The 13783-nt window shown below is 54.0% G+C and overlaps 1 protein-coding gene across 1 annotated transcript in view; it reads left to right on the top strand.

Annotated features, from left to right (window-relative positions):
• The window catches only part of GNAI2 (G protein subunit alpha i2), a 228151-nt gene that overhangs the window by 207937 nt on the left and 6431 nt on the right, over window positions 1–13783 (top strand). Inside the window, exons 6-7 of the mRNA XM_039546937.1 lie at window positions 6584–6713; window positions 8470–8623. Of these exons, the coding sequence (XP_039402871.1) occupies window positions 6584–6713; window positions 8470–8623 (284 nt within the window). The remainder of the gene's footprint in view (window positions 1–6583; window positions 6714–8469; window positions 8624–13783) is intronic.

Below are 13783 nucleotides of genomic sequence, written 5' to 3'. Positions count from 1 at the left end.
GATTACAACGGACAACTGGGTGCTACGCACGGTAGAGTCTGGTTACCATCTTCAGTTTGTTTCGCCCCCGCCCTCCCACCCACCCACCCCGTCCCTCTTCAGGGACCCCTCTCACGAGCAAGTCCTCTCCCAAGAGGTCGAGACTCTGCTGAGTTTGGGTGCCATAGAGGAGGTGCCGAGCGATATGCGAGGCAGGGGATTCTATTCCCGATATTTCTTAATCCCCAAGGCGAAGGGAGGTCTACGACCCATACTCGACCTCCGAGAGCTCAACAGGTACCTGCTCAAGCTCAAGTTTCCCATGGTAACTCTGGGGACCATCATTCCCTCCCTGGATCCGGGAGACTGGTTTGCCGCCCTCGACATGAAGGACGCGTATTTCCATGTCGCGATTTACCCTCCTCATCGACGCTTCCTGCGTTTTGTGGTCAACGGTGCACACTACCAGTTTGCGGTGCTACCCTTCGGCCTGTCCACCGCGCCGAGGGTCTTCACCAAATGCATGGCAGTAGTTGCTGCAGCCCTCCGCCGTCGTCGCATTCACGTATACCCATATCTCGACGACTGGCTAGTTCGCGGGACATCCCGACAGCTGGTAAAGGACCAGATGTCAGAGATACTCTCCCTGTTTCGGTCCCTCGGCCTTCTCATCAATGCCGAGAAATCCACTCTAGCTCCATCACAGCGGGTGGAGTTCATCGGAGCGGTCCTCGACTTCACTTTGGCCAGGGCCTGCCTCCCATGCTCTTGGCACCAGACGATGGTATCCATCATCCAGGACCTTCTCACCTTTCCCACGACGACGGTTCGGTCCTGCCTGCGCCTCCTGGGCCACATGGCGTCCTGCACGTTCGTCACGGCGTACGCGAGGCTCCGCCTTCGCCCCTTTCAATCTTGGCTGGCGTCGGTATACCGCCCGAACCACGACTCGATAGACATGGTAGTCGCCGTCACGAAGCCGACACTCGCTTCGCTCAGCTGGTGGCTGAACCCAGAAGTCGTGCGTGCAGGAGTCCCGTTCCGTCCCCCTCGCCCATCCTTCACCCTGACCACGGATGCCTCGGCGTTGGGATGGGGGGCTCACCTGGGCGACCTTCACAGCCAGGGTCTCTGGTCACCCCAAGAGCTCGCTCTCCACATCAACGTCCGGGAGCTGCGAGCGATCCGCCTAGCGTGTCACACCTTCCGACACCGTCTGCAAGGCCGCTGCGTGGCGGTCTTCACAGAAAACACGACGGCAATGTTCTACGTGAACAAGCAGGGCGGAGCCCGCTCCTCCCTCCTCTGCACGGAAGCGATGCTCCTGTGGGACTTCTGCGTGACCCACTCCATTCACCTGGAAGCGTCATTTCTTCCAGGAGTGCAGAATGCGCTGGCCGACCATCTCAGCAGGTCGTTCCTCTCCCACGAGTGGTCTCTTCGTCCGGATGTGGTGCACACAATTTTCCAGAGGTGGGGGTTTCCCCAGATAGACCTGTTTGCCTCCAAGGAGAACAGGAAGTGCCACCAGTTTTGTTCGTACCAGGGTCACTCTCCAGGCTCCCTGTCGGACGCATTCCTCTGCTCCTGGACGGATCACCTCCTCTACGCCTTCCCTCCGTTCCCGCTCGTACACCGAGTGCTACTGAAGCTTCGGAGGGACAGGGTCCGCGTCATACTCGTCGCTCCGGCCTGGCCGAGGCAGCACTGGTACACCCTGCTGCTCGAGCTCTCCGTTCGGGATCCCATGCCCCTCCCGTTATGGCCGGACCTCATCACGCAGGACTTCGGCAGACTCCGCCACCTGGACCTACAGTCCCTCCATCTTACAGCTTGGTACCTGCGGGGCTGACCCACGCAGAGAGGGACTGTTCGGCGGCAGTGCAGCAAGTCCTGCTAGAGAGCAGAAAGCCTTCCACTCGCTCCACTTACCTTGCGAAATGGAAGCGTTTCGCGCTCTGGTGTGATCAACAAGGCCTCAATCCCTTCCTAGTCCCCGTCCCTACCATCCTGGACTACCTCTGGTACCTTAAGGAGCAAGGTCTGGCGGTCTCCTCCTTGAAGGTACACCTGGCAGCACTGTCCGCCTTTCGTCCACCCATGGGAGGTCGGTCCATCTTCTCCAACCAGATGGTTTCCCGCTTCCTTAAAGGCCTGGACCGCTTGTACCCGCCGGTGCGGCGTCCTACCCCGACCTGGGATTTAAATCTCGTTCTGGCCAAGCTTATGGGACTGCCCTTCGAGCCTCTGGCCACGTGCTCTCTGCTCTACCTCTCCTGGAAGACGGCTTTCCTAGTCGCAATTACATCGGCAAGACGGGTGTCCGAGCTCCGTGCCCTCACGGTTTGCCCGCCATATACTGTCTTCCACGCAGACAAGGTGCAGCTTCGACCACACCCGGCCTTCCTCCCTAAGGTGGTGTCGGCCTTCCACCTCAACCAGGAGATCTTCCTCCCGGTCTTCTTCCCGAAGCCGCACGCCTCATCTCGCGAGCAGCAGCTTCATACCCTGGACGTCCGCAGGGCTCTCGCTTTTTATATTGAGCGGACGAAGCCCTTCCGGCGTTCGACCCAGCTGTTCGTAGCGGTTGCCGATCACATGAAAGGCGAACCGGTCTCCTCTCAAAGGATTTCCTCCTGGGTGACGGCATGTATCCGGACATGCTACGAGCTTGCTCGCGTGCCTGCATGCCGCCTCACTGCTCACTCGACGAGAGCGCAGGCCTCGTCTGCCGCCTTCCTGGCCCATGTCCCCATCCAAGACGTCTGCAGAGCGGCCACCTGGTCTTCTGTCCACACCTTCGCTTCCCACTACGCGTTGGTGCAACAATCTAGAGACGTTTTACACTCTGCCACGTCTCACTCCGACCCCACCGCCTAGGTAAGGCTTGGGAATCACCTAACCGGAATGCATAGGAGCAATCACTCGAAGAAGAAAAGACGGTTACTCACCGTAGTAACTGTTGTTCTTCGAGATGTGTTGCTCCTATCCATTCCAGACCCGCCCTCCTTCCCCACTGTCGGAGTAGCCGGCAAGAAGGAACTGAGGAGCGGACGGGCCGGCTGGGGTATATATTCGGCGCCATGGCGGCGCCACTCCAGGGGGCGCCCAGCCGGCCCGCCGGAGTTGCTAGGGTAAAAATGTTCCGAAGAGCCGTGCACGCACGGTGCGCACACCTAACTGGAATGCATAGGAGCAACACATCTCGAAGAACAACAGTTACTACGGTGAGTAACCGTCTTTTCTCTAGCCTGTTTTCTGTTTTGAGGAGGCTGAGCAGGTAATTAGAGAGCAGGTAGATGCATGGCTGATCTGTCTCCGAAGGATGCACTGTTATAACCAAACTGATCTGTGTCCATTAGGGGCTTGGACCAGTGCAGCTGAATCCAGGGCACTGATCTAATCCCAATGTGGCATGATTTAATCCTTTTCTACACACAGCCTGTGCACTTTAGCAAAATCTGTGCAACCCCGGTAGTGTGGACACTCTTAAATTGGTTAAGTTTAAGGCCAGGTCTACACTTTGTTCAGGGATGGGAAAAATCCACACTCCTGTGAGATGTAGTTAAGCTGACCTACCCCTCGGTGTAACAGCACTAGGAAGAATTCGTTCATCTCCCTAGCCGTGGCCTGTGAGGGAAGTGGTTAACTCCGGTGGTGGTAGAGCCCCGCACGTCACCGCAGTGAGTGGCTACTGGAAGCGCTTCAGCTACACCACTCTTGCAGTTTAAGTGTAGACACAGCCTGAGTCAATTACAAACTGAAACTGATTTGGTTTCAGATCACACCATTAATTACTCGGTGTGTTGTCCAGGCCTAACATCCCCAGAGTTCCTGAGTGTAATGTGAGCAGGTGCCTGCTGCATGCACAGGAAGCAGTACTGTTGTTATCTGACAACATGCAACGCTTGGCAGTCTTAATGCTTTCTGCACCTTAACTACGGAAGCCATCCCACACTCCAGTCATCCCCATTTCACACATGGGGAAGCCGAGGTGACTACCCCAGTGCCACCCAGCATCTCAGCAGCAGAGCCAGGAATAAAACTCCAGAGCTCCCAGCTCCTGATCTCCTGCCCAGTCTCCACTGACACCCAGGGGAAGCGGTGCCTCTGCATATGCCTGGCAAGTTAACGTTCAGAGCACTCACTCTAAACCAGCAAGGTGCTAACCCCATCAGTCCTCGCACGTTGTGCTGTAACATAGCATTCTTATCCTGTTTAGCTCAGCAGCGCTACATGTGACCAGTGTAATCCGCTCCTGAGCCTTGCATTTCCTTTGCACTGCTAGGATAGCTGTCTGAATGTGTGCAAGGCTACTGAGGCCTCAGCCTCTGCTTCCCAGTGCTTGTCGACAGCGTCCTCCCAGAGATCCATCCTTGCTTGCCACAGCACATTCCCCGCTCGCCTGTAAGCTGCAGTAATACCTCCCACGAGGCATGGAGGCTGGAAGGGAAAAGGGAAGTTTACACTTCCCAGGAAGGGAGGAGGCTGTTTAGATGGCTTGTCTGTTTGAGGCCTTGTCTTCTCCAGGGAAAAAAGGGTTTGTTCTTAACTCAGGTTAGCTGACATGAGGTAAAGCTGCAGTGAAGGCAAGGCAGTTGGTCATTTTCACATGAATTAGCAGGTCGAGATAAAGACTGGAGCAGCCTAGGATTTAGCCAAGTAGACCTGCTAACTTGTCTTCACTGGGATTTTAACAAGTTTGCTAACTCGTGTTAAGAACACACTTTTTTTTCCTAGTGGAGGTGCATTTTTATCCCCAAGTTAACTATCCAGTGTTAGAATCCTATGTCTGCACAGCACAGCCAGCCTGGGTGATTGGCACCTGGGTGTGAGCACCCAGGTTAGCCTAGCCTGAGTGTGAGCATCCCCACTGTAGAGCCCTATCCGTGTTAGCATCCTCACTGTCTCTGCACTCACCCATGTGTGCTGAGGGCACATCCCATGATTCTTTGTGCTGAGATGCTCTGGGATTTTCCCCCCAGTCAGTTGTGTCAATTGTGGGAGAACTTGTCTGTCCTTTGCGGGGGAATTCTGGGAGGGCACAGGACTCAAACCCCAACTTTAGAGCCATTCAGATCACCAGCTGGCTACAGACTTGGTTAGACATTGTAGTGTGGTAAGGGCCCAAATGCAGCTAAAATTCTCATGTCCAACTTGCTGCTGTGACGCTGCTGTGCCTGGGAGCCGAGGCAGGAGTTTGCTGAGTTAGCAGAGGGAGCGGCACATTGGCCTGGCCAAGCGAACAGCAGCTAATCATCTGCCAGCACCACTTAATCCTTCCGAGATGGCAAAGGGGTTTCTAAGTAACATGAGCAAATGATTCTCAACAAGAAAGAGTTACTCTGTCCTCCTGAGCATCCCCAGGCAGCCTGCAGACTCCTAGGCTCAGGTCCTCAGAGGTGTTTAACTGCTGTCAAGGCTGATTCTCCACTCTGGCACTTTGAGTGCAGAAGGTGGGGCCCTGCAAGGAGTCTAAAAATTAATACTGGCCACTCCAGGCTGGTATTAAACTCCCAAAGTTACAGCTTTTCTCTGACCTTGGATAGATAGATGATGCCACCACCCAAGTGCAAAAAAAAAAACCCTTTGAGAACTCAGGAAGGCACACTTGGGAATGCCTTCCTGTGGGGTACCCTCAAGCCCCTTCACCCCTCCTCCGGGGAAGAGCTGAGAAAGAAAACAAAGAAAATCAGTTGTTGCTACCAGCTAATTAAACAATGTGCACAAACCTCTTAGGACATAAAAATCCAGTCTCGTTCTTAAAAAAGGTAAATTTTATTAAAAACAAAAGAAAGAAAATACATCTAAAAACTTAGACTATTGCTAGATTTTAAAAAGAACCACTTATAATAATTAAGCATCAAAATAACTTCCTTGAGGTCCAGCTTAAAGGTTACAAACAAAACAAAAGCACTTGGGGTTAGCACAGAGGAGTCTACAAGCCATAAAGAAATAAACCTAATCGCGTCTTCCTAGACATTTCCTGATCTACTTACATATCTGGGGTTTCAAATGAGTAGTTTCTAGGTATGATTTGATACCTGGCTTAAACTTCTTACAGCATTGCTGCTCTGTGTCCCCTTTCTGGAAGAACAACCACAGACAGACAGAAGGGGAGTCTTGTTTCAATTTTTAAAAGTTCTAGCCTTCCCATTGGCTCTTTTGGCCAGGTGTGCTCTCACGTCCTTTTACCGATGCATGCAGTCAGACTTTTTAAGCCTTTACAGGTAAAGCAATTAGAGAACAGCTACCAAGAGGGATTTTATAGCTAACTGGCTGGCTGGGTGTCCATAAAAGGGAGCTCCTCCCCCTTCATTTATCACAGCTGCTGAGCATCCTTTGAAAATCTGGGCCTAATTAACTAATTGAGCCTCTCAGCTCTGGGAGGTTGGTCTTACAGCTGGGGAAACTGAGGCCCGTGGAGGTGACGAGACCTGCCAGGGTGTCCCAGCCAGTCGGTAGCAGGGCTGAGTGGCTCCCAGTCTCAGCCCTAGCCGGCTCTCCCTCTCTGGACTGGGGGGTTGTTGATCAGGCTGAGGCTTAGCAGTGGGGGCAGCACGGGAGCTCCCCTGCTGCCGTGACGCTGGCTGTTTGCTTGCAGGATGTTTGACGTGGGCGGCCAGAGGTCAGAGAGGAAGAAGTGGATCCATTGCTTTGAGGGCGTGACGGCCATTATCTTCTGCGTGGCTCTCAGCGCCTACGACCTGGTTCTGGCTGAGGACGAGGAGATGGTAAGGATGGGAGAGGGGCTAATCTGGTCCTGTGTTGCTCGGAGCTAGTCTGAAATGCACGAGCATGAGGGACCATGGGCTGAGTGTCTCCAGCTCAATCCCCCAGATCTGTGCATGTTCACCAGGGAGGGGGTTTGCTGCAGGAGGCTTCAGGCCTTTCCCCCGCACCCCCGCTTCCCTCCCCTCAGCACTCCAATCTCCTTCCTCCTGCCAGGTGCCTTCTATTCCTCTCTGGCATCCTCTCTCCACCTGCCCCCACCCTTACTGGCTACCATTGCACCAGCTCTCTTATGCGGGGGACAGAAACGAGGAGTGTCTGTAGGTTAGATGGGTGCAGGAACTGGGCATCTCAGCAGACTCATTATCCCTCGTCTGGGGCAGTAGAAAGCTGTGGGTTTGCCTCCCAGCCACCTGATCCTGCCAAAACCAGAAGGGACCATTGGGTATGTCTAGTTTGAGCTGGATAATCAGGCCAAAGACCTGCCCCCAAACAATCCCAAGAGCAGCCAGTTTTGACTGACGAATTCCAGAGATGGAGAATCCACCACGGCCCTGGTAAACTGCTCCAGTGGCTCATTACTCACTGCTAAACAATTCTGCCTTCTAGCCATGGTTTATTCCACAAGCTCTTTAGTGATCGCAGCGATGCATTGGGCAGCTCATGGGTCCTGTGGGCGTGTTGAGCATAACTTGGTTAACATCATCTCTCTCTCTCCCCAAATTCCGGTACTCCACAGGGACAAGGCTGGTGTTTTGGGAAAGGTGTCATCTCAATGCTCTGTAAGGTTGGCAATTTGACACCAGCAGTGCAGTGTTGCTGTGCCAGGCTGGGATATGACAATAGCTTAACAGCCAAATTGTCCTCCCTTTTCGTTCCAATGCCCCAGCACGCTTATCTCTTTCCTTTCTTCCTCTTTCTGGGTCTCCACATGATGTTGATGATTAAACCTGTGTGCACATATCATAAACTAGCCCTCTGATGCTTTCATGTGGCTTCTAGGAATTCCAGCTGACCGTGACCATCTCCACATGCTTTCTACTCTGAAAACTGCTCTGCAATAAGATTTATGGCTTAAAAACATTTAAAGCTTCTCAGAATTCTCTTAGAACTGAGTTAACCTGGATGCCTAGGCCCCTAAACATAGGAGACATGAGTACCCTGGTCTAGCTAGACTCCAGTGGGAATGGTTGGAGTCAGTTCCATCCAGGACACAGCGGAAATGCATGAGGCTGTTGGTGCCCAAATTTCTCCAGAGTTGAGACACAGTACCCCAAAATCCTGTGATCTCCTCTGTGTAAAAGGCAGAGGTTCTGGCTGTGCTGGATCCTGAGACCTTCCCCAACTCATGCCAGTTTGTCTGATGTCCTTGTATGGCCCCATCACTCACCCATGAGCAAGGGAATAGTTTTATTCCCATTGTACAGATGGGAAACTGAGGCCCAATGCTCAAAGGTATTTAGGCACCAAACTTCCATTGATTTCAACTGAACTTAGCTATGGCATAAAGGAATTTGATTCCAGTGGCAGTGAGACCCCTAAACATCTCTGAGGATCTGGGTCAAAGTGACTTGCACAAAGTCACACAGGGAGTTTTGCGGGACAAGGGAATTGAATCTGGGTCTTGTGAATTCCAGTCTCGTGCCCTAACCATTAGGAAACCCTTTCCCCTGCCATTTCCGTGGCTTCTAACCCAGTTCTTGCTCTGTCCGGGTCCCGTCTGGCTCACTGAGTGCCTATGGTTGGTTGTCTTGCCAGAACCGGATGCACGAGAGCATGAAGCTGTTTGACAGCATCTGTAACAACAAGTGGTTCACAGACACGTCCATCATCCTCTTCCTGAATAAGAAGGACCTCTTTGAGGAGAAGATCATACACAGCCCCCTGACCATCTGCTTCCCTGAGTACACAGGTAATCTGCTGCTTCTCGCCAGCGTGAAACCCATCCTGGCTCCCAGCGGGCAGCATATCAGCCACTTCGGCATGGCTCCGGGATGTGGTCTGTAGCTCTGCACCTGCTCTGGGTGGAGGATAAACTTGTAGCTCTAAGAATTTCCATCCCAGACCTTCTGCATTTCAAGATCGTTGGCCACACCCTGGTATTTTAGGCTGCACTTGCAGGCCACGGGCAGGAGGTAGAAATGAAAATGCCAAGGGTTGGATTATCTTGTTTATACACAGCTCTTACTAGGCCTGTTGGGCTGACAACCCTGCCTGTTAGTACAGGTTGTGGCTGGGAGGAGATGACTACAAATGGGAGGTCCTGTGTCGTCAGGAACGATTGGGGTGCCACTGCAGACCTCACGAGAGGCATCGGGTTTAGGAATGTGTGAAATGAGCATGCGGATGGTACAGAAATGAGCGTGGTATAAAGGCTCAGCTAGTAGATCAGATGCAGAAGGTCTCATGCAAGATACACAAAGATCTGAAGAGCTGAGAGGCTCCTGGCAGTGCCAAAGGAACTGAACCCAAAGGTCTGTGCAGCCGCAGCTAGACCAGGAAAGGCCTGTGACTGATGGTGGGGTTGCCTCTGGGAGGCAGGTCCCTGTGAATGGGACAGACAGTGGGAAAATCCAGCTCTGTCACTGCTCCTGCTGCCCCGATCTCTGCTGATGTGAGAAGGGATGTAAGAGAGGGCAGCTCTGTTGAGATGTTGACTGGAGTGGGGGGTCTTACCTGAGTTAGGGTGGCTGTCTGCTGTGTTTAGCTGTGGGTATAAAGCCCATCCAGACCCTGTGGTTGTACATGGCAGGAAGTAGCATCTCCTTGACTCAGCTGAGTTGAGTCAGGCCCTGGAGTTGGCTGCTGCCGTCTGGGAGCTTAGCACCAGCAGGAGCGACGCGGGTTCCATGCACAAGATGCTGAGGGCTTATCTGATCATGGAGCTGTGTGCTAGAGCAGGCCTGAGGTGCTGGAGAGATCTCCGCTCAGCTCTTGCTTCCTCCAGGTACCCTGGAATGGCCCCGTGAGCTGCTTCCAGCCAGGCCAGCTGTTAGCACAGCTCCTCCTGCATCACAGCCCAGGCGGTCACGACACCTGCGGCTCAGGGAGGATTCGGTTCAGGGGCAAGATGAAGCCACTGCAAACTTCAAGGCAAACCCCATTGTCAGAGGGGATGCTGGAGCTGCCCTGTTCTGTGCCATCAGGCTGGGAGCATGCAGGCCAAGCCAGGCCTGCCAGAGTTACTCTAGGAGATGCCCTGTCTGGGCTCATTGAGACCCAACCTATTCGAGGTGGTCGTGTTAATTGAACACTGGTCTCAATGACTTCAAACAGTAGGGGAGTTGTTTGAGCCCCAGCGTTTGATGTGCAGAGCCAGTCCCTTACTTGCACCTTGGAGTCCCGGCTTCCCTGGCGTTCCAGTGGGAGCTGCCCTCTCCCAGCCGTGGGGGGGAGCTGGGGCTCCCAAGGTGAAGACCAGATGCCCTCTTCCACATAGTGGCTCTGCCTTGTCAGACTGGGGTGCCTGCCTATCGTGTACCACTCCAGTCCGTGACGGGGGAGAGGTGGGTTTGGAGATCCATGTAAATTGTAGCAAACCTGGGCCCAACGGGTCACTGTGCTGTCCTCTAGGGCCCCTGTGAGCTCAGAGTACAACCCACTGGCCACGTCCCGCTCTGTTCCAGCCACAGCTACAGAGCCTGACTCTTTAGCTCAAGCTATAGCAGCTCCTGCTTCTGGTTCAATCCCTGGCATAGCAGCATAGCACTTGGGATCCTCCTTGAGTGGCCTCGACCTCTCCAGCTACAGGAGAGTCACTTTCTGCTCTACAGCCCCATGTTGGGTTTAGCTCTGGGAGCGCATCTCATTCTGTCTATTGGAGGGCAGCAGTGCCAGCTGGTAGCACCTGGGACCTCTGTGCCAGACAGGACCACACTATGCCAGGCACGGTACAAACACAGACTGTCATTGAGAAACCAGTTAACTCTCCCTGGTCAGGTTTCAGAGTAGCAACCGTGTTAGTCTGTATCCGCAAAAGGAACGAGGAGTCCTTGTGGCACCTCAGAGACTAACACATTTATCTGAGCATAAGCTTTCGTGGGCTACAGCCCACTTCATCCAGTCTATGCATCCGATGAAGTGGGCTGTAGCCCACGAAAGCTTATGCTCAGATAAATGTGGTAGTCTCTAAGGTACCACAAGTACTCCTGTTCTCCCTGGTCACTAATCCCTGCGAGCCCGTGAAACGGGGTTTGATTCCAGGGCAGCCAGGGCCCCAGAGAGGCAGGGAAGAGAAGGTGAGCACAGCAGCATGCAGGCTCCATTTAGTCTGTGTTGTTTTATCAGCACCTCCTGGCAGCAGTGGCAAATCCTCATCGGGCCCTCACGGTGCGACTGAAAACCTGAGAGAGTCTCCCCGTGACGCTTGTTCTGTACAGAGGAAGTGCCAGAGGCACGCTAGGTCAGGAGGACAGGAAACAGCGAGCTACAGACTTGCTCAGTCCCTGCTGATAAGCTACCAGGCCAGTAAGCTTGTGTCTGGCTCCTTCTAGTGAGGCTCCCGTGCTGGGCTCAGTGGAGTCTCCAGCAGGGGAGGGTCTGTATAGGGTAGCGGCACGTTGGCATGGCGGCTGAGCTGCTCTCTCCTGGGGTTACTGGCAGCTGTGTGCATTGTGACTGCCCTCTATACAGAAGGGAACCGGTGGACAAATCTGCTTCCTTCTGGGTTAGGGGGTGAAATACCTGTGACTGGCCACTTCCAGCCTTCGGAGCTGCTCTGGCTGTGGGGAGAACGCAGTGTTCAGGCTCCGTATGGGCAGTCTGGGTCTCTACCCCACCTGCCAGGTGCCCAGGCCTGGCAGGGGGTAAGCAGCTTTAACCTAGAAGGGATGCTGTTTGCCTGTCCTAGGGGTCTGTCTACACTGCAGCTGTGAGTGTGCCTCCTAGCCTGGGGAGACAGGCTCATGCCCTGTTAGTGTGAGTCTGTCTCCCAGGGATCAGAGGCTCTCTCCCCGCTGCAGAGTGGATGGACCCTGACCCGAGTGACCTAACTCAAGTTAAGAACCCATTTTTTTCCCCCAGTGTTGACTTTTCCGTAGGCACTTACCTGTCTGTAGTATCTGGGCACCTCACCATCTTCACTGTGATCCTCACATGCCCCAAGTGGCAGGACAGGGCTGTCACCCCGTTGTACAGGCGAGGGCCTGTGTGGTGAGTGGCAGGATCACGGTCGCACCCTGAGTCTGTGGGAGAGGAGGGATTGAACCAGGTCTCCCTGTTCTAGGCTGGTGCTCTAAGCTCTGGCTCAGCCTCCCCTCTCTCCGCTTGTGAGCTGGGCAGGCCTAAAATTCCACCGGCCTTTTCTTGAAAAAAACCCAAACTAACTGAAGCTGTCCCTGGCAACCCTACAACAACCCCTTCCTGTGCCCCATGCCACCATAACAAACCACTGCCATGCAGCTCCTCTCAAACCCAGCAGCAATCCTGCCATAGCAAGCCAGCATGGGCATGCCCTGCAGCCAGGGTGGAAGCAGCCTGCTGGGCTGTAGCAACCGTACACTAACAAACTGGGGCCTGGGGAACCTACTCCTCTCAAGTGATGCTGTGTGAACAATCAGGGCATAGGGCCTGGTACCCCATCCCACCTGGAACAGCCCAGCAGTGCGTCAATCTGACAGAGAAGTGACATTCCGAAGGATAATAGCCGTAAACGTCAAGCTCTGGGGCTTTCTGAAAAATGGGTACGTGGGGGAAGGGAAATCATGTGATCGAGGGGAAAATATGTTGGATTTTTAACACCATGTGCATGTCACTGTCTCTTTTGCAGCACAGCTGTTCTGAGTCCCAGCCCAAATAACTTTGGAACGGCCAGTTTTCCAGTCATTTTGTGTGCTCTGACACAGCTCTGCCAGCCCTGCAAAAAGTGACCGGATGTGGGAGTTAGTCCGGTTACTGCTATCTTTCAGGTCGCAGGTTACCTCGATGGGGCTTCTGGGGAATATAGAATAGCCGACGCAGCCAGTGCCCCTATTACAAACAAGCACCATGGGTGGGCCCAATGCACCACTGTGCCTTGCTGGGGGTAGCACGCTCCGGTCTTATCCCCAAGCCGTGCACCTGGCCTGCCAGTCCTTAGCCAATACTGGGCATTTCCCCCAATTGGACACCAATCTAAGCTGCCACCTCAGTCTGCTACTTGTGAGTGCCCTGAGGAATCAGGGAGTGCAGACTGGGCTGTTTTAAAGAGGATGGGAATCAATTGTTCTCCACCTCCACTGAAGGGAGGACAGGCAGCAATGGGCGTAATCGGCAGCAAGGGAGATGGAAGTTAGATATTAGCCAACACTTTCTAACTCTCAAGGGAGTAAAGCCCTGGAATAGGCCTCCAAGGGGGGCTATGGGATCCCCGTCATTGGGGACTTGTAAGACTGGGTTGCACAAAGCCCTGTCAGGGCTGGTTTAGGGTGACTTGGTCCTGCCTTAGCACAGGGGGCTGGAGTTGATGGCCTCTCTAGGGCCCTTCCAGCCCAACATTGCTCTGATTCTCCAGCCACAGACATGGATAATACTTTCCCTGAGGGTAGCAGCCCACACATTGTCTCCATGCAGCGCTTCCATGCACTGTTATTGTGGCCTGCCAGGATCCCTTATCCCATATCACTGGAGCGCCCCAGAAGAGAATTTAGGCGTGTCCAAAGGTTTGTCAATCAGCCACCATCTTGGCCTACACACCAGGGATAGAACCGGGCACTATCAGAGCTAAGAGCAGGATCTGCTACAGCTTGAGCTAAATGGCTGAGTCCCCAGGTGGTTCTGTACCAGGTGCCATCCTCTGGGGGTTAGGCAGAGGGGCCAGTAACACACTCGGCCCTGTGGGGTGTACGTGTCGCAGTGTGTGTATCCTAGCCAGTGTGTTCTAGGCGGAGCTGATCACGGTGGACATCCGCGCTGAAATGCATCCAACTCGGAGCCCTGGTGCAGAGGGGCCCATCCAAATGCGCATGACAAACAGGCGCTTCCCTCGTACTCAGTTCTGCAGTTGGCTCAACAGACCCAGTCAGTCCTCCAGGGTGGGTGGGGAAGGTTCTCCATGTCAGATGCCGTCCTTCTCCACGTTCCCTCACCCACGGCG

This window comes from Mauremys reevesii, linkage group 7 (genome assembly GCF_016161935.1).
Source record: "Mauremys reevesii isolate NIE-2019 linkage group 7, ASM1616193v1, whole genome shotgun sequence".
In the NCBI taxonomy this organism is placed as follows: domain Eukaryota; kingdom Metazoa; phylum Chordata; order Testudines; family Geoemydidae; genus Mauremys; species Mauremys reevesii.
The sequence above is the reverse complement of the archived record's forward strand: the minus strand, read 5'-3'. Positions and strand labels throughout refer to the sequence as shown.